Source organism: Bos taurus, chromosome 3 (assembly GCF_002263795.3).
Source record: "Bos taurus isolate L1 Dominette 01449 registration number 42190680 breed Hereford chromosome 3, ARS-UCD2.0, whole genome shotgun sequence".
Taxonomy (NCBI): Eukaryota; Metazoa; Chordata; class Mammalia; order Artiodactyla; family Bovidae; genus Bos; species Bos taurus.
In genome coordinates this window covers 80,807,013-80,827,236 of record NC_037330.1, presented here as the reverse complement: position 1 = coordinate 80,827,236, position 20,224 = coordinate 80,807,013, and the positions used below count along the sequence as shown (strand labels likewise).

Here is a 20,224-nt window from a genome sequence, read left to right as displayed (position 1 = left end):
GCTTTTTATAGAATCATAAGGCAACAGCAATTTCTAAAACGGAAATGAAACGAAACAAAATAATAAGACCATTGGAGAAGGTTATGTTTATCAGCCTAATTCTACTGATATTTTGCTGATAAATACAGATCTGAAAAAAGTCAATGTCTGTTTCAAAACTCTCTGAGACAGCTCATTTTCAGGAATTTTTTTTCTGTTTAGAATGATTATACCATCTGCCCTTTATAAACATACAATTTTTAAATAAGGACTAATTGCTTAATTTTTCACATCAGAAAGAGTGAGCCAGACACCAGAATTCTGAATTGAAAAATACTTTTATATTTAAAATTGGAGATTGCTTATCTTACACTATATCCTAATTGAAAGCAATTCAGGTACATCCTGGTAAAAAAATCTGTATTAATATTTGTAGGCATTAAAAGAGATAGAAGGAAATAGAGGCATTTTAAGACCTTCTTTGTATAGTAAATAAACCTAGTATTAACATTTTGGGAAGTATAATCTTTATAAAAACTGTCTTTCTTCCGTGGTATTGGCACATTTTGACGACTCTTCTTAGCCGAATGAATATAATCATGTAATCACTTCAGGTAGAAGTGTTAACTTTCTCAGAGTTTTGAAATTGTCAGTTCAGTTCAGTCGCTCAGTTGTGTCCAACTCTTTATGATCCCATGGATTGCAGCACACCAGGCTTCCCTGTCCATCACCAACTCCTGGAGCTTGCTCAAATTCATGTCCATCGAGTCAGTGATGCCATCCAACCATCTCATCCTCTGTCATCCCCTTCTCCTCTTGTCTTCAATCTTTCCCAGCATCAGGATCTTTTCCAATGAATCAGTTCTTCACATCAGGTAGCCAGAGTATCAGAGCTTCAGCTTCAGCATCAGTCCTTCCAATGAATTCAGTGTTGATTTCCTTTAGAATTTACTGGTTTGATCTCCTTGCTGTCCAAGGGATTCTGAAGAGTCTTCTCCAGCATCAGTTATCAAGAATGTCACTGTTAAGTGAACATTTAAAGTGGTAATAAATAATGAGATTGAAGTTAAAAGGCTTGCCTGATTACCCAGAAATAAGAACAAGAATTGGTAAGCTCTTTCTAGTTACATCAGCAGAAAGAGGGGAGTAAGTACTCTTGTCCTCTGGAGTGAAATGGATTCCTCTACTAAATATAATTTAAGTAGATTTAGTTGATGTTGATAATAATTGGTTAAACTTCTTGGCATCCATAGATATAGCAGATATTGACGGATTATTTCACTGAATTAATTTAAATGTAACATGAGAGATTCTGTTAGCAGCATTAAGAGATTACTACTTTGTCACTATGCAACGCAAGTCTGTCTTTGAGCATTGAGGAGGCTGCATGCTGTGTCAGAAGGAAATACTGACTAATATCAGAAGGTATTGCAACATTCCAGTGTTGTACAGGCATGGTTCACTTCAAAACATGAATCCCATGGATAATCAGTGAAAAAAACCACTCCCCACTCATGGAGGCCTCTTCTAGATATGTTATACTAATTCCTTAATGCAAGCAACTACTTTTTCAGCTAAGAACACAATAGCAAGGAGACCTATTTTGAAATCTGTTTTCCTTTCCAGCTAGAAATTATGAAGTGTTGCCTTTAGATGCTTAGGGTAGTTTTTTTTTTTTCTCTTATATAATTGACCCTTGAAGAGAAAGATAGAATTTTTATCTTACAGAATTGACTTTTTTTCTCTTATAGAATTCTTATAAGAGAATAAGAATTATCCTATAGAATTTCCTTCAGAGGAGGCAATGGCAACTCACTCCAGTACTCTTGCCTGGCAAATCCCATGGACGGAGGAGCCTGGTAGGCTGCAGTCCACGGGGTCGCGAAGAGTTGGACACGACTGAGCGACTTCACTTTTACTTTTCACTTTCATGCACTGGAGAAGGAAATGGCAACCCACTCCAGTGTTCTTGCCTGGAGAATCTCAGGGACAGAGGAGCCTGGTGGGCTGCCGTCTATGGGGTCGCACAGAGTCGGACACGACTGAAGCGACTTAGCAGCAGCATAGAACTTCCTGCAGCACAGGAAGCAGACTCAAAAGATGCTGAGACAGGAAGAGGGCAAATAGTAAATACCACTTCAGAATACTCTGTCACTTTCTAACTTGTTGGGTTGAGGAAGAGGATTAAATTTGCTAATGTAATTGAATATCCTTGGCAGCAGTACTTAAAAGCAATTTCAGGAAGATGCAAATTCCCCTGTGTTTAAAAAGATTTCTGCAGCTATCCTCAGAAACCACATATTACACTTAACTCTAACTTGCCTTGTTTAAAAAATTTCTCCTTGATTGTTAACTTATCTTTTGAGTTGCTTTGATTCTGGCCATCTTTTAGTTCTGAATTTGCTGGTTATCACTCTTTTCATTTAAGTACAAACCACCTTTAAAATATATTCTGTTCAGCTCTTAATGAACTTAGAGAAGTTTGACTTGTATTTTTTTTTTTTGAATTTTTATTTTTTTTTTATTTTTTATTTTATTTTTAAACTTTACATAATTGTATTAGTTTTGCCAAATATCGAAATGACTTGTATTTTTAAGTCAAGGAGCTAGAACTACATAGCTTGACTTGGCTTTTGATTCATGTAGACATTCTTCCCACCAAATTTTATTCAAGCATCCATTTCTAGGAGCAGAATGAATCTGAAAGTACTCCTGTCTCTACATAGGAGCTTAAATTAGGCCAAATTACAACACACTTGCCTTTCCTGGTCTGAAAGGACAAGTCAAGCCAGCTTTGCTAGGAAGTGATAGAGTTTGCACTTTTCATAAGTCTGAGATCCTGGTCACCTCTAACCAAGAGAAAAGAAAGTGTTCATTGGGAATTGAATGAGTAAACCAGATTCTGTACAGGCTGTGTTATATAGATTCATAATTGGCATTTAAAATAGTCAATTCTCGGAACACTCATTGCAAAACCAACTGTATATTTTACAACGCATTTCCAACCCAAACAGAAATAAGTGTTGTATTCTTATGCCGTGTTCCAGCTTGTATCCATTAGCTTAAATAAGCAAAAGAGGACTAGGGTTACTGTTTTAGAGAGACTATTTTCTAATCCCTTCATCAACTCCATGATTTTCTGTTACATGCATTAAGTTCCCTCGATCAGAAAGAAAAATAAAAAATAGAAAATGTGATTTTTTTGCCAGAACCATTTTCTATTACCCCATCTTCCTGTCTTTCCTTCACTCATCACGTATTTTTCTGTGTGGGTTAGAAGCAGAGAGAGCAGAAAGTAATGTTGACCAACTTACTATCTCTCCAGGAACTTTCATTTCTGTATTAACATTTTCTTTGTCAATTTTCCAGGTCCAAGATACTTCCTTCATTCTCTGTATTGTGGTAATACAACCAGAAATACCTGTCAAACAACTGAAGAACCTCAACACTGTCCCCAGCAGCAAGTTGCTGTACCACCGGTTGGACCTCCTGGGCCAGCCTAGTGCTTGCCTCCACTTCAAACAGCTGGCCACTCTAGGTAAACCCTGCGCTTTTCAGTTTGCTTTGCGGTCTTCCTGATAGCAGCTCCCCATGAGCATCAATTTGGACTAAGATGCCGAATGCCTTCCCAGGTGGCTAGGTGGTAAAGAATCCATCTGCCAATGCAGGAGATGCAGTTTCAATCCCTGGGTCAGGAAGATCCCCTGGAGGAGGAAATGGCAACCCACTCCAGTATTTTTCCTGGAAAAATTCCATGGACAGAGGATCCTGGTGGACTATAGTCCATGGGATCTCAAAGAGTTAGACGTGACTGAGCACACTGAATACCTGCAGTGCCCATGTGGGGAGACAAATGTAAAAACAATGTGAGGCCTTGCCTTGTCTCTGGTTCTCCATGAGTCACTGGGATGAGGATTTGTGGGTTGGTGACTTATTCAGGATGAACTCTCAGAAGAAACAAGTACAGAAGTGAAGTTAACAGGAGAAGGAAGAAAGGAGAAAGCAAGCCAGAATTTGATTTTAAGTGACGTTCCAGCCTCACCCTGGTCCTGAGGGGGGCTTTGGAGTGTAAATTACACTGCAAAGCTTGCCCTGACTCAGGAGAGGGAGCTGGACTTTCATATTCCTTAGTCACTTTAAGGTTTCTGCTAATGCAGGACAAAGAGGTTTTAGCAGCCCAAAGAATGTCCATCAAACAGAGTGGTAGATATGGCTCACTAGAGGCAGGCACGCAGATGATGAAGATGCAGGCGTACAGCGTAGGAGGTGGGAAAATGGTCAAGAGTCCAAGGGTAGCGCACCTACATATCTACATAGTGTATATCTGTACCTATCACAGATCCCTGTCTTCAAAAGCGCTTAGGAAATAGGCAACTAATTCAAAGAAACTAAAAGGGAATTTGCATTTGTCTGTGTCCAGTATTTTACAGCCATCGTCTGAGTTGGCCTATTACAGATGAGGATTTTCGGGCTTATCCAAATATTGAGTTGGCCAAAAAGTTCGTCTGGGTATTTCCATATCATCCTGTGGGAAAAGCTGAATGAACTTTTTGGCCCACCCGATCATAACTTTCCCATAGTAACACAGAAAGAAGCGAGGCTCAGATGTGGTTCATGCTTCTCCCATGCCTGATATACCCCTTTTATTGCATGCTGCCATGTGCCAGATGCATACTAGGCACCTGTGGTGTATGTTATATGTCACAGTATACTCACAGTATTATCAAACAAAAATTTTCTTTTTCACCTTTGAAAATACTTAGAAGTCACCATCCATTCTCCAGTTTCAAAATGAGAACACTTGTGTCCAGGTTTCTCTTTTGCAGTCCACCCTACAGAGTTTCTGCCTGGACATGAGATCAACAGAGTAGGCCAGCCTAAGTAGTTTTATCTATGACACACTCATCAGTGTGGACAAGTTAGATGGCCAGAGATGTCTACTTGGATTTACATTTCCTTGTTTGTTGTAATTTAGGTTTGAGGGAAAGAGGGTTGCCTTCTGTTTCTATACAAAAGAGTGAGTGAGTGATTGAGTGAAAGTCACTCAGTCGTGTCCAACTCTTTGTGACTCCGTGGATTATACAGTCCATGGACTTCTCCAGGCCAGAATCCTGGAGCAGGTAGCCTTTCTCTTCTCCAGGGGATCTTCCCAACTTAGGGGTCGAACCCGGATTTTCCCACATTGGAGGCAGATTCTTTACCAGCTGAGCCACCAGGGAAGCCCAAGAATGCTAGAGTGGATAGCCTATCCCTTCTCCAGGGGATCTTCCCAACCCAGGAATCGAACTGGGGTCTCCTGCATTGCCGGTGGATTTTTTTACCATCTGAGCTACCAGGGAAGCCCCATACAAAAGAGTATGTCCTTTAATTTATATTTTTAAGAACTACTTAAAGAAAAGCTCAGATCTGCGTAATTCCCTTAGTCACTATGGGAAACACTGCTGCTGGGGAAAATGAGGTAATAAAAAGAAACTTTGTATTTATTATTTATTTAATCTTTAAAAAAAAATTTTTATTGAAATATAGTTGATTTACAAGGCCAGTCTTTTTAAATTTGGGACAGCAAAGTGCAGCAGTTTTTCTTAATGGAAAAAAAAAGCCCAAGCCTAGATTTTTTATTTCCTTCAGATAATCCCTCATAGCTATACCATCCAATATGGTAGCTAGTAGCCACAGGTGACTATTGAGCACTTAAAATGTGGCTGAACCAAGTTGAGATTTATTGTAAGTACAAAATACATACTTAATTTTTTGTATTGATTACATGTTAAAGTGATAATGTTTGGATATATTGGAGTCTATAAAATACACTAGTAAAATTAACCTGTTTGGTCCTCCTTTTCTTTGTGTGGCTACTAGAAATGTTTATGTCACAATGGGGGATTACATTGTATTTCAGTTGGACGGTCCTGCTCAGTTGGACATTTTCACTCCCAGAAAATGTAGAGCTTTATCAATGCCCATACATTACTTAGGACTAGTGAGCTGCTCTGGGGGCACATGGACAAACCTTATGCCAGTGTCCGACTTCCACTGGGTACTCTTTCCACTGTACACCCCAACTTCATTTTGGCCATAGAACTCCCCCAGGACAATGTGTAGAGAGATCACTGAGGATAGTTTAGTGCTGCTGCTGCTGCTAAGTCACTTCAGTCTTGTCTGACTGTGTGTGACCCCATAGACGGCAGCCCACGAGGCTCCCCCATCCCTGGGATTCTCCAGGCAAGAACATTGGAGTGAGTTGCCATTTCCTTCTCCAATGCATGAAAGTGAAGTCGCTCAGTCGTGTCCGACTCTTAGCGCCACCGTGGACTGCAGCCTACTAGGCTCCTCTGTCCCTGGGAGTCTCCAGGCAAGAGCACTGGAGTGGGTTGCCATTGCCTTCTCCAATGAAACAGTTGGTAATGAAAGTGAAGCAGGATAATTCAAATATTTTTTAAAAGAAGTGGAAAATAAGGGAAACAATGGCAAATAAGTGATTTTTACCTAATTTCATTGATGATGGGGATTTTGAGGCAAGGTATTAATTTAGGTTGGAGCTCCCTTCCAGAGGTCTGAAGGATGGGGCATTGTCTTTCTTGGTATACAAAGAGGGACAGAGGAATTTTGAAAGGTGACATCATCCTGTGCAGTTGCGTACACAGGTATATATGTAAGAGCTATGTGTCTAGCTCCTAGACGTAAGACTCTGGGCCCTGTATCTTGGTTTTTCCTCTCCTTCTATCCACATCGCTACAAGGAAGGTCCCCTCCCCGAGTTGTCTCTCCTCCCCTTCTGGTCCAACGCTTATCCCTGAGATGTTTTTTATATCATTGTGTTGTCTAATATTGTTGTTTTCCTTTTTTTTTTTTCCTTTATTCTTATCTCTGCAATTGGGTCCTAGATTCTTTGAGTTTCGGGACAGTCTCTCTGGCACACCCTGCACAGAAGGCCCCCGAGCATATACACATGAACTCATTGCTAGGCAACCGAACCTTTTTTTAGCCACTGGCTTTCTTTTCCTTGATATGGATACAATAATTACTCCCAAGCTATATCATGATGATATGAGAGTTAAAGGAGACGCAGCAATACTGGAAGCATTGTGTTCTGGTAAAGGAAGACTGCAGTTCTGACCCATCCTGCTCAGTTCAACCAAAAATCCTGGATGGAACCTTTTTTAAATTTTTTGAAAATTGTCAGAGAACTAACCTAATTGGTAATGGACCAAAGTCCAGGAGCTTATAAGAACCCAGAGAAGAAAGGTGTCATCTAAAACTGGTTTTACTGTACTCATATTTATCAACCCAGAAGAGGGACTTCCCTGGAGGTCCAGTGATTAAAACTCTGTGCTTCCAATGCAAGGGGCTCCTGTTCAATCCCTGGTCAAGGAACTAAGATCTTAAATCCGTGTGGTGTAGCCAAAATGCAATAATAACAATAATCAATCCAGAAGAAACAACTGTGAAATTGTGCTTTAGGTAGCTTCTTTGGGCTAGGGAGAGTGACAAAAATCAAATCCAAGGTCCTCAAAATGTGGAGACTTACAAGTGAAACTGCTCCCTTCTGCCCTCCACCTTCCCCCACACACATACCTGCTTTTAGTAGAAGTCACAGAGGACTATATATTCAGGGTAAGAATGAATTGGAACTAAGTCAGCCCTTGACGTGAGATTCCTGTCTTCTGAGTTGTCTAAGGAATCTCGAGCGTTAGCTCATCATAGACTAGTTGGATACCGTAGTCTCCCAGTGTAGCACTTGGGTCATTATCCTGTCTCATTGGAAGAGTTTCCACCTCCCCATCCTGCCTCATCTTGGGATTGGCACAGCAATCCTTTGTGGAGGAAGATATTCCCATCCTGTTGAGCCTTAGCATTTGCTACAAAAATTGTTTGTAAGCCCAGCATCCAGTGACAGAAAACCAGGCCACAAGGAAATGAGACACTGTGAGTGAGAACTGACAAAGGAATAGAAAAGCACCCACATATTTAAACGAGATAAGACATGTGATAGTGCTTTCTAATACTTTTAAAAATATACAGTTGAGTAAAATTTCAAAAACAAAGATGTAGTGTGTTTATTTCATAATGTAATTCATTGCAAGGATTTCTGTCCTAATAATACTGGGTTTTTCCTCTTAAGTAAGACCAACAATTAACTACTTCATTTTCATAGACTTTGTTTATGCTATGTTTAGAGAATATGCTATGTGAGAATAATTTTTTTAGTTGAGTCTTGTATTGACTCCACTTTTATTCCATTTTTTCTTATTCCTTGATAATCATACTAATATGAACAATAAGAGTCAAAACTTACAGAGACACATGACTTGTGCAAGGACTGTTCTAAATGCTTTACATTTATTAAATCATTTTCTTTGTGTATATTAACATATAATTTTCACCTTAACTCTGTAGGATCGGCACTGCTATTTCCCCCACATTGCAGATGATAAAAACATCACATGTATTCTAACTTGTCCAACAGTCACACAGGCTTCCCAGGAAGTACAGTGGTAAAGAATCCACCTTCCATTGCAGGAGATGCAAGAGACATGGGTTCAATCCCTGCATCAGAAAGATCCCTTGGAGTAGGAAATGGCAACCCACTCCAGTATTCTTGCCTGGAAAATTCCATGGACAGAGGAGCCTGGTAGGCTATATAGTCCATGGGATTGCAAAGAGTTGGACTGAGTGACTGAGCATGCCACACATCACACAACCAGGAAATGGTGGAGCCCAGGTCCAACCCAGTCTGACTTTATGTCATGTGCTACCTCCTTGGTCCCAATAAGTGTAAGATGTTCTATGTGGATCTAAGGTATGTTGGGGCTTACCTCGTAGCTCAGCTGCTGAAGAATTCACCTGCAATGTGGGAGACCTGGGTTCAATCCCTGGGCTGGTAAGATCCCCACTCCAGTATTCTGGCCTGGAGAATTCCATGGACTGTATAGTCCATGGGGTTGCAGAGAGTCAGTATGTTGAACAGTTACATTCTCAACTCTTGTGTCTCTTCAGGTTTCAGTTCAGTTTAGTCGCTCAGTCGTGTCCGACTTTTTGCGACCCCATGAATTGCAGCACACCAGGCCTCCCTGTCCATCACCAACTCCCGGAGTTCACCCAAACTCATGTCCATCGAGTCAGTGATGCCATCCAACCATCTCATCCTCTGTCATCCCCTTCTCCTCTGGCCCCCAATCCCTCCCAGCATCAGAGTCTTTTCCAGTGAGTCAACTCTTCTCATGAGGTGGCCAAAGTACTGGAGTTTCAGCTTTAGCATCAGATCTTCCAGTAAACACCCAGGACTGATCTCCTTTAGAATCCAGGACTGTAAGCTCCCTGCAGGGAGAGAATCTGACTTTTGTCCTTCACAGCTCCTTCTAGCGTGGAGTTCTTTGCTTTCCTTAGGAGTGACTCTAAGCCCCTATAGCTGACAGATGGGCAGAGCCTTAGCCAGGCTTTTGTTTGAGCCTGAGGTGCAGGCCCCATGTTCTCAGGCCTGCTTTGTTTGCTTCTCTTTCAGAAAGTCCAACCGTTATGCTGTCTGCTGGCAGCTTTTCCTCCCCCTACGAGCACCTCAGCCAGCCAGAGACAAAGCGCATGGTGGAGCACTACACAGCCTATCTCAGCGACAACACCCGCCTCATTGCCAACCCGGGGCTCAAAGTGAGTGCTGTCCTGGGGCCCGCATTTCTGCTATTCCCCTCCACAAGCCCGGAAGGGGTTGCTGCAGTGAACCTTTGAAGTGGGAAGCCAGCCTCTGGATCTGTGCCTCTCAGCTGGAGAGCCAGAAAGACAGAGTGTGAGGCCCAGGGGAGGCTGGCCGGCGAGGACCCTTCTGATGGATTAAGAAGCCCTGTGGGCCAGATGCAGAATATCTTTCAGGCTTTAGATGCAGTAGAGGCTTTCTAGGTAGGCGGGGTAGGAGTTAGAGACCAGAGAAACTTTCCCAGCCCCATTTTTCCCAGGGGGATGAAGTAAAGTGCCCCTACTGTCGGTTGAGATAAATATGATGAAGTTTAAGGAGCAGAGGTTTAGGGGATGTGTATGTGTGTGTGTGTGTGTGTGTGTGTGTTTACGCGCGCCTGTGTGTGTATTTAATTATTTAATGCTGCACTATATGTTCTTTCCTCATAAATGCAAGAAAGCCTAAGTAGGATGAACAACTGAGTAAGTCACACGTCCACTGGCTATATTTCAGGAAGCTTTTGTTTTCACCAAGTTTGGCTGTATCCATCTGCTGTGGAAAGATTTTTAAGAAGTAATTGGGCTTGGCTTCTCTGCAAGAGAGCTTTGGGAAGCTCTGCCAGCAGGCCATTCTCTTTTCATGTGAGTCTTAAAGGATCCCCGCTATGTCTTCCTTTGTTTCCTAGTTCTCTGTCAGAAATGAAGTAATGGCTACCAGCCACGTCACAGATGAATGGATGACACAAATGGAAATGAGTAGCCTGAACACTTACATTGTCCGCCGTTACATAGCAACACCCAATGGCGTCCTCAGAATTTATCCTGGCTCCCTCATGGACAAAGCATTTGATCCCACTAGGAGACAATGGTGAGTTTTAGGGGCTTCCATTATCAAAGGTTCTCCCCCAGTCCTGGAGAGATATGATAAGTACACACAGTAAAGCAACTTCTGGCAGTCATATTTAAAGAAGATACTTTTCATGGCAGTGGAAATATGTTTTTGTATTGTTTTTTAAACATAGTGTGAACAGCAGCTTTGTGGGCTTCCTCTGTCTACAATGCTTTTATCTCTTTACTGAGCTGTTGAGACTGAAATGCTTTATACTTGGCCTTTTCAGTTCCTAGTGGTTTGATTCCCACCTTATATGCAGTGTGTCCACAATGAATATACTTACTGTCATTGCATATGATCATGGTGTCTAATTACAGCTCATATATGACCTACGAAAAATGACATAAAAACTGAAAAATACTTTTTTACTTGAAGGATTTATTTTTACTCTGATTTTCAAATGCAAAAGCTGGTCAGGTAGTATAGCAAGGGGCAACCTGGGCATAAAAACAGGGTTTCTCTTCTTGAGCTGCTTAGCAGCTGGGTTACTCGGGAGTTGGCTCATCTTTTTTACTGCCTGTTCTCCCGCCCTTCCCAATCCAGGGCTCATTTGTATGTGCCCAGTTGTGTTTGCCCCTACCTGATTTATTCATCTTTGGTTTTGCCTCGAAAACATCTATATTTTTAAAAGCTTATTAAAATCTCACATATATACTGAGTTCAGTATCTTTTCAAAAGAGAATTCCATATTTTATTGACCCCTTGTTGTTGATACTGTAGTCAGATATAAAGGGTGGGAATCCTTTTGAACTTAAATGTAACATAAGCACAGTTTACAATATTTTTTTAGGTTGCAAGCTCACTTTTCTTTGAAATGTGCAAACTTGTTCGTACACTAAAGTAAGGACTTTCTTTGGTCTCCATCAGGTATCTCCATGCAGTAGCTAATCCAGGTTTGATTTCCTTAACTGGCCCTTACTTAGACGTTGGAGGAGCTGGCTATGTCGTGACTATCAGTCATACAATTCATTCATCCAGGTAATATTTCTTTATTTTTAATTTTCTTTTTAATTGGAGGATAATTCCTTTCCCAATGTTGTATTGGTTCCTGCTGGACAGCAACGTGAATCAGCTATATACATACATTTCCCCCTCCCTCTCGAGCCTCCCTCCCGTCTCACATCTCCGAGTCATAACAGAGCGCTGAGCCGAGCTCCCTGTGTTACACAGTAGCTTCCCGCTAGCTGTCTATTTTCCATCTGGTACTGTGTATATGTCAGCGGTGCTCTCTCAATTCATCCACCCTCTCCTTCCCCCACCAGGTAATAGTTCAACTAATATTTACTCATTTCTTGAAAACATTAAGGATATTTTGAAAATCTGAATAGACTAGTAGATAGCAAGGAGTAGTAGCAAAGGTATGACATTAGATATGGGCAAGCTGGGATTTGAATATCTTCTCTGTGTTGTCTTGGTTTTCCTAAACTTCCTGATGTCTGTAAAATTGGGATAATGCTTACCTTACAAGGCCATCATGTGATTGAGTCAATAAAAGGCACTTAACCCTGTTAGTAGCCATGAGGGTGCTTATGAAGAAGAAAAACAGAGATGTTAGATTCAGTAAAGCAGTTCCTGAAAATGCCAGTCTTAAACCAATCAAAGAAATTGACAGTTATTATTATCAGAGAGTGTTTTCCCGAACAAAGAGTACTGCTAGTGAAGGAAAAAATGTATCAAGACAAAATTCTTCCCTCTTGTATTTGAGTTTCTTTAGAATTATATATGGCACCCTACTCCAGTAATCTTGCCTGGAAAATCCCATGGACGGAGGAGCCTGGTAGGCTACAGTCCATGGGGTCGCAAAGAGTCGGACTCGACTGATCGACTTCACTTTCACTTTTCACTTTCATGCATTGGAAAAGGAAATGGCAACCCACTCCAGTGTTCTTGCCTGAAGAATCCCAGGGACAGGAGCCTGGTGGGCTGCTGTCTATGGGGTCACACAGGGTTGGATACGACTGAAGTGACTTAGCAGCAGCAGCAGTAGAATTATATAGGAATTTGTTGTTGTTATGATGGTTCTGTTGCTGTTCTTACTTTGTCATTGCACTCTCTTGAGAAATGAATGGCATTTTGAAAACTGATTTTTCCAAGAATGCTATAAAATGTCAGTATCACTGTAAATATATTTAGGGTGCTTTATATTTCAGGTTTTTGAGGTTTCAGTATTTAAGCTACAAATGTCAGTGAAATGTTAGATAAGAAGGAAAGTCAAACACATTGTTTTAATCCCTTCATTGTACAAATCACTGTTTTTTTCCTTAGCAACCAATAGAGACTATATCTTGACTGGTATCTGTAATGATGCCTTAAAATTTATGGGAGACAGATTTTCTTGCTAACTTTATGCTTTTCACTGGTGCTCATTATATATCAAATGATTGACATCAGTAGAATTATTCTAATGCTAGTTCATTGGGAACAAGAATTGGGAAGCAGTGCTGTGTGGAATTTCAATAGCGTGACCTGTGTCTCCATGGTAAGCAGGGCCCTGTTGCCAGCCAGATATTGATTTCTTTTCAGGGCATGATATCTATTTGGCTTCATCACATATGAACAAGCAAACATTCTCTTAGAACAAATCTTTTTAATGTTTTTAGTAACAGACCATCTATAAGACATATACCTACTGTTGTCTGAATAGTGAGACTTATCTTTTCTCTCATATATTCTAGTCAATTGAGAAAAAGTAAACAAAGGTGTTTTCTTTGAGGGGACAGCAGTCACCTTGATCTTTGATGACAAGGACATGGGCTGGAATCGGGCTCTTAAAGGTAATGCTTGGAGCAGGGAGAGGATGCCTACCTGTGTGTCTTACTTATTCCTTGACTTAATCCTTGATCTGGCTTCTCCCACCTGCCACTCATTATCAAGAACCATTAACTTTTCCTCCTACACAGTATTGTTTTGCTGTAGGGGAGGCAGGGGGATCACAGAGAGCTGCAGATTTTTATGCTCGTATACTTGTTTTTGTCAGAATTTGAGTGGGTGGAAGAATTTCTCATTTATTTATAAATATTTATCATGTCATCCCAAATGAAGCATGATGGAAATAGGATGGACTTTCAAGTTGCAAAATATCTTGGGTTCAGTTCCCTTATTTGGTTATTGTTTATGACTCAGACAGTAAAAGAATCTGCCTGCAATGCAGGAACCCCAGGTTTGATCCCTGAGTCAGGAAAATCCACTGGAGAAAGGAATGGCTATCCACTCCAGTATTCTTGCCTGGAGAATTCCATGGACAGAGAGCCTGGTTGGCTACAGTCAATGAGGTCCCAAAGAATCAGACACAACTGAGCAACTAACACTGATAGTGTATTTAGACTACACAAGTTTAGCTATTTAAGTTTAACAAGAGTTAAAAAACCTGTCCATCACTCTCTCAATGAGAGTGTATTCCAGGAATAAGTATCTGCTCACGTCTTGATCAATATGCAGTCCCATGGACTTGATTGTTTGAACATTTTCCTTAGGTGAGCATGTTTTTATTATTTAAAACCTTCTGTTTTGTTCACTGTATAACTTAGAATGCAAGTCAACTACTGCTTCTGGTTTTCAACCAAGGCAACTGCAGCTTTAATGGGTGTGTTCATAGGTGGGCTCTGCAAAGGGACTTCTTCCAAATAAGTACCAGTGACTTTGATCTCACATGCCAACTTGAGAACCTGCCCTCTCCCGAAGATGGATTCTACTCTGTAAAAGCAGATTTGCCATTTACTGTCTGTATGACCATTAACAAGTTCCTTTTTTGCCTTGGTTTCCTCACTTATGAAAGAAGGATATTAGGACCTACCTCAAGTGATGATTTAAAGATTATTTTAAGTAATATACATGAGTCTCCAAGAACACTGCATGGCGCATGGTAAGGGCTCAGTTCAGTGTCCGACTCTTTGCGACCCCATGAATCACAGCACTGGTTGGACCTCCTTGTAGTCCAAGGGAAAGTCTGACACTGTTTCCACTGTTTCCCCATCTATTTCCCATGAAGTGATGGGACCGGATGCCATGATCTTCGTTTTCTGAATGTTGAGCTTTAAGCCAACTTTTTCACTCTCCTCTTTCACTTTCATCAAGAGGCTTTTTAGTTCCTCTTCACTTTCTGCCATAGGGTGGTGTCATCTGCATATCTGAGGTTATTGCTGTTTCTCCCGGCAATCTTGATTCCAGCTTGTGCTTCTTCCAGCCCAGCGTTTCTCATGATGTACTCTGCATATAAGTTAAGGGCTCAATAAATGTTAAATGTTTTTATTAGTATTATATTCCATGATTCTCTGAGCCTCGTGTGTGAAACAGAGGTAGCAATGCCTGGATTGAACTGAAGAAGTGAAAATTATAGATAATGTATGTAAAATGCTTGCCAGTGTCAAATCCTCAATAAATGGTAGTTACTTTTATTATTACGCTATTCATGCTTTTAAGTTTCTGGCATTTTAATGGGTCAGAAGAGAGAACTTAAGCTAATGTTCAACTTGTCGTGAAGCATTCTAATTCTCCCTTGGTTTTCAAATGCAGTTGGGTTGCGCTCTTGAGGACAGGTTTTTCAGTGCTCACTTATCAATTACACAGCTATAGCAACTGTCCTCTGATTCTTTCATCAGCATTGTTAGTGGCCTGAGAATCTAGGTGTTCACTGTTTGGAGGAAGGTAGTGTGATAGAGATGACGAAGTACAGTCAGTGATTAAGGAACTGGTCAGACAAGCCTTTGGCAGTGAAAATCTCACCGGAGCGCTGCAAAGCATGCAATGTTGTGCTGAGAAATGTAGGCTTGGTTTCATTTTCCTGTGGTAGTCTTTACGAGTTGCTATGGTAACCATGGACATTTTTCAAATGCAGGTGAAAATATGAATGCTAGACTTCCATGGGCAACGTATATGGTTTTACTTCAGTGTGTTTATCATATGTGGGAGCAGATGGCAGTCATGCAAGGGAATTTTAGAAACAAAATCAACTTGTCCCCAAAAACCTGAATTGTATTTTTTAACTAAGGCAGCTATAGTACTATAGAAAGAACCAGATTTTGTACTGGTTTCTAAGCCGTAAGTAAAAAGTGATCGATAACCATTCTAAACCTAATTTTTCATTTATAAAATAGGAATTATAATTCCTTTCCGATGTCTTCAAAGGAAATTAAATAAATGGTTTAAAATTGCTTGGAAACTTTTGAATGCCATGCAGATCTAAGGAGGCAGAAAATCTATTGGTTAGGAATATACAGCCTTTCCGGGTGGCACTAGTGGTAAAGAATCCACCTGCAGGAGACATATGAGATGCCAGTTCAGTCCCTGGGTCAGGAAGATCCTCTAGAGGAGGGCATGGCCACCCACTCCAATATTCTTGCCTGGAGAATCCCCATGGACAGAGAAGCCTGGTGGGCTACAGACCATAGGGTCTCAAGGACTTGGACGTGACTGAAACAGTTTAGCATACGGCACATACGCTTTGAAGTTAAAGGCACTGAGTTTGAATTCAGGCTTCCACTAGTTATTCACTATGTGACCTCAACCAAACACTGAATCTCCCCAAGCTTTGGTTTTCTGGAAGTCCTGACTCACAAGCTTTCTGTGAGAAATCACTGAAGTGATGTATTCAGATGCCTACCAGAATGCCTATCAATTGTGAACATTCAGTAAATGGAAGCCATTACTGTCATCATAATGATGACTATTATGCAGACTCATCTGTCTTTCCTGAACAAGCCAGAGGGGTTTAGACTCCTTTTGACTAGTACTTCAGCACAATATTATTTTCTACAGTGTACAAATCCTGTAAGGATTTTGTAACTGTAATTGAATTTTGAACTGTTCCCACGGTAGAATTTAAGTTACTTAAGTAATAATAGGGGCTCTTTCTGAGGCAGTAGCCTCTCAAAGACAATCCCACAACATGGTCTTCTCCCATCCCATGCCCAAAATAGCTCTGATAGGAAAGTTCTGATAGAAGTTTATTTATAGCTGTGACGGGTCTTCGTTGCTTTGCAGGGTTTTTTTTTCTAGTTGTGGTGAGCAGAAACGACTATTTATTGCAGTGTACAAGCTTCTCATTGCTGTGGCTCCTCTTGTTCCAGACCATGGGCTCTAGGGTGCACAGGCTTCAGTGGTTCCGGCTCTCAGGCTCTAGAGCACAGGTTTCATTATTCTGTGGCATGGCGATCTTCCCAGACCAGGGATCCAACCTGTATCTCCTGCACTGTCAAGCAGATTCTTTACCACTGAGCCACCAGGAAAACCTCAGAAATCTCTTTTTTTTTAATATTTATTTATTTGTCTGCACTAGCTCTTTGTTGCAGCACATGAACTCGTAGCTGTGACATATGGATTCTAGTTCCCCTGAGCAGGGATCAAACCCGGGCCCCCTTCATTGGAAGCACAGAGTCTCAGCCATTGGACCATCAGGGAAGTTCCTGATGGAAATTTCATTGCAGATCTTGGTGCCTTTTTCTAGTTTTGTTTTGTTTGTTTCAACAGGAGTGAGGGGTCAGTGGTGAGGGTTGGGTTAATAAATTGGGATTAATGTTGACAGTAACCAGTTGTCTCTATGGCAAAGCTAATTTCACTATGAAGTTTTGATTTTCCAGAAGAGGATTTTACTTAGGGAAGTTTCTTCTGAGCTTCAGCATCATTTTTCTTTTGGTATTTTTCTTAACGAAGAAATTAGGCAGGCAAATAACGGTAATGATGGGCACTTAAAACATCGCATGTGGAATAAACTTCAAATTTTTAACCGGTATAGGAATATTGGAGTTCACTGGTTAAGTTAACCCAAGATCCTTCGACTACCCATGAACATAAACTAAGAAGAACCTCAGTTCCAATGAGATGCTTATGCTTCTGATATATTTAGCAATTTCTCGGAAAGAATAAAATGTTTACTCTCCGTGTAGGCCTGAGCTTAAAGCCATGTTTGGTTTTCTTTAAAGTAACTTTTCCTTATTAGGTATTTTCAGTATATTAAGCAGCTTGCTAAGCGCTATAAACACAGTCTCCCATTTAATCCCAGTAACAGCACTTTGACGTAGATACTATCATTAACCCCGTTTTCAGACATGAAAGCTGAGCCTTAGAAAGGTTAAGTAGCATCCCAGTAGCCAAATAGATGGAAACCAACAAGACCAGGGTTTGAGAGCTAAAAGGCTAGCAAGCATAAGTTGTCCTCCCCAACTTCTTCTATGTTTGCTCCTACTTTTGTGAGAAACATTTTTGAGTGGAGACAGTACTGGCCTATGAACTAGGAGAGTCTTGTTCTAGAATATGAGCTGGTTTTGAGTAGAGCCAACCCTATAGTGTTATAGGAAGAAAGCAAAACATTGGTTTTACTAAATTTTGTATGACCTAAACTAGTTAACCATTGAGATCTCTATTAAATGAGGTGTATAGATTAACTATAGATTTAGTTATTAACTATAGATTTTTTTCATTATCTATGAAATGAAGGAAATAATGACGTCACTCAAGCTTTTTGTCTAAAGGTTCCTTTTGAAGACTGTTGGTTGCCAAGGGGGAGGCATTTGGGGAGGGAAGGGAGTGGGAGGTTGGGGTTAGCAGATGCAGGCTTTTATATATAGAATGAATAAATAACAATGTCCTACTATAGTACAGAGAACTATATTTCATATCCTCTGATAAGCCATAAAATGGAACAGAATATTTTTAAATGTATATGTATAACAATCACTTTGCTAAACAGTTGAAATTAATATATTATAAATCAATTATATCTCAATTTTTTAAAAATTGAAGGAAAAAAAGGTTTCTTGTTGGAAGGAACCCTGAGAGCCACGTATTAAACCTCCCACCAGATACCTATCTCCCCCACCCCCTTATTCTTGACAAAGAATAATCCCACCATTGTCTGAACATCTATAGTTCAGTTCAGTCACTCAGTCGTGTCCGACTCTTTGTGACCCCATGGAATGCAGCACACCAGACTTCCCTGTCCCATCACCAGCTCCCAGAACTTGCTCAAACTCATATCCATTGAATCAGTGATGCCATCCAATCATCTCTTCCTCTGTCATCCCCTTCTCCTCCTGCCTTCCATCTCCCAGCATCAGTGTCTGTTCCAATGAATCAGTTCCTCTTATCAGGTGGCCAAAGTATTGGACTTTCAGCTTCAACAGAAGTCCTTCCAATGAATATTCGGGACTGATTTCCTTTAGGATTGACTGGTTGGATCTCCTTGCAGTCCAAGGGACTCTCAAGAGGCTTCTTCAACACCACAGCTCAAAAGCATCAATTCTTCAGCTCTCAGCTTTCTTTATAGTCCAACTTTCACATCCATACATGACTACTGGAAAAACCATAACTTTGACTAGATGACCTTTGCCTGCAAAGTAATATCTTTTCTTTTTAATATGCTGTCTAGGTTGGTCATAGCTTTTCTTCCAATAATTATGACTAGCCATATTCTACAACTGACCTGTGTTTTGGGCTAGTCTTATTCAGGAACTCTTACCTTTAATCTTAAATTTTTCTCATATCAAATCTCCATGTTAAGCTAAGTTAGTCATTTAGTTAATTGTTTCTCCAAAGGTAGAAATTGTGGAGAACAGTGGGCATGTGTTTCTGAAACCATACAATGTCCTATGATTGAATATAATTTTTGCCTTTAAATAAGACACACCTCTTATTCTTATTGATCTCTTTTACCTGAAGTACACAGCTGTCTTCCGGACATACTGTGGCTGTGATGGGCATTGATTTCACGCTTAGATACTTCTACAAGGTTCTGATGGACTTGTTACCAGTTTGTAACCAAGATGGTGGCAATAAAATAAGGTAAGCCCTTCAGAGACTGTGTATCCTAACTAGCTGCATAATACAAAGACAAGGATGTCTAGTGGAATGCCAGACACCTTGTCATAGCACTAGAAACTGAGTCCAATGCCTAGGTGTCCTATTAAGGAGGTTTTTGTTCTTTTAATTTCTAAAATGCACGTTGCTTATGACTTAAACAAACAGATTTGACTTCTAACAAGGGGAGTAACTGTGGCACAAAATTCTCCAAAACCTCTTATTTCTCTAATAGTCAGTAATTACAGGTTTCCCATATCTTGGGTGCTAGAAAGACCAGAGGGTACTCTTGGGTAGTACTTTTGATGTGAACTTAGTTATTAAACCAAAGCCTTTGTGAGATTTTCAGACACTTAGACTTTGTACATTTCGTTACTTTGTACATTTCCCCAGAAAGAGGCTCATGGAACTGAAAGTCTTTGCTGCCTGAATTTCAAAAGAGCATGTCTGATCAAAGCAAGGGCATTCCCTTGATTTAATACAGGCCGCTTTTTAAAATAGCTTTCTTATTTCCAACTCATGGCCCGTGCTTCATGTCCCTGCTAAATTTCACATTGGCCCTTAGTGGGGAAATGCAGGATTCACAGCAAATTGTTATGATGAATGGAGAGTAAAAGCAGACTATAGTCTTGATGAAATCAGTTCTAGCTTCACTTATTTAGCGTTTCCATCAAATATATTTTTGTATGTCCTCTGCATGTTGTATTTTATATATGTTTATCATTGAAAGAAGAAATTGTATGGTTTACTTTTGTGCCTGTAAATACTCAAGTGCTTCTTTCACAGTCTCCCTCCCCAGGAAAAAAGGAGTCTCGCTTTACATGTTCTTGCAGAAGATCATTGAGCCCATCTTACATAGTCTGAGTGGTCACACTCTTATGAAGTATATAGGTGAACT

The 20,224-nt window shown here is 40.5% G+C and overlaps 1 protein-coding gene across 1 annotated transcript in view; it reads left to right on the top strand.

The window, feature by feature from the left end:
* CACHD1 (cache domain containing 1) overlaps nucleotides 1-20,224 on the top strand; it is a 234,779-nt gene that overhangs the window by 195,732 nt on the left and 18,823 nt on the right. The window contains exons 13-17 of the mRNA XM_002686328.6: nucleotides 3,349-3,517; nucleotides 9,481-9,623; nucleotides 10,331-10,512; nucleotides 11,404-11,514; nucleotides 19,189-19,311. Coding sequence (XP_002686374.3) covers nucleotides 3,349-3,517; nucleotides 9,481-9,623; nucleotides 10,331-10,512; nucleotides 11,404-11,514; nucleotides 19,189-19,311 — 728 coding nt within the window. The remainder of the gene's footprint in view (nucleotides 1-3,348; nucleotides 3,518-9,480; nucleotides 9,624-10,330; nucleotides 10,513-11,403; nucleotides 11,515-19,188; nucleotides 19,312-20,224) is intronic.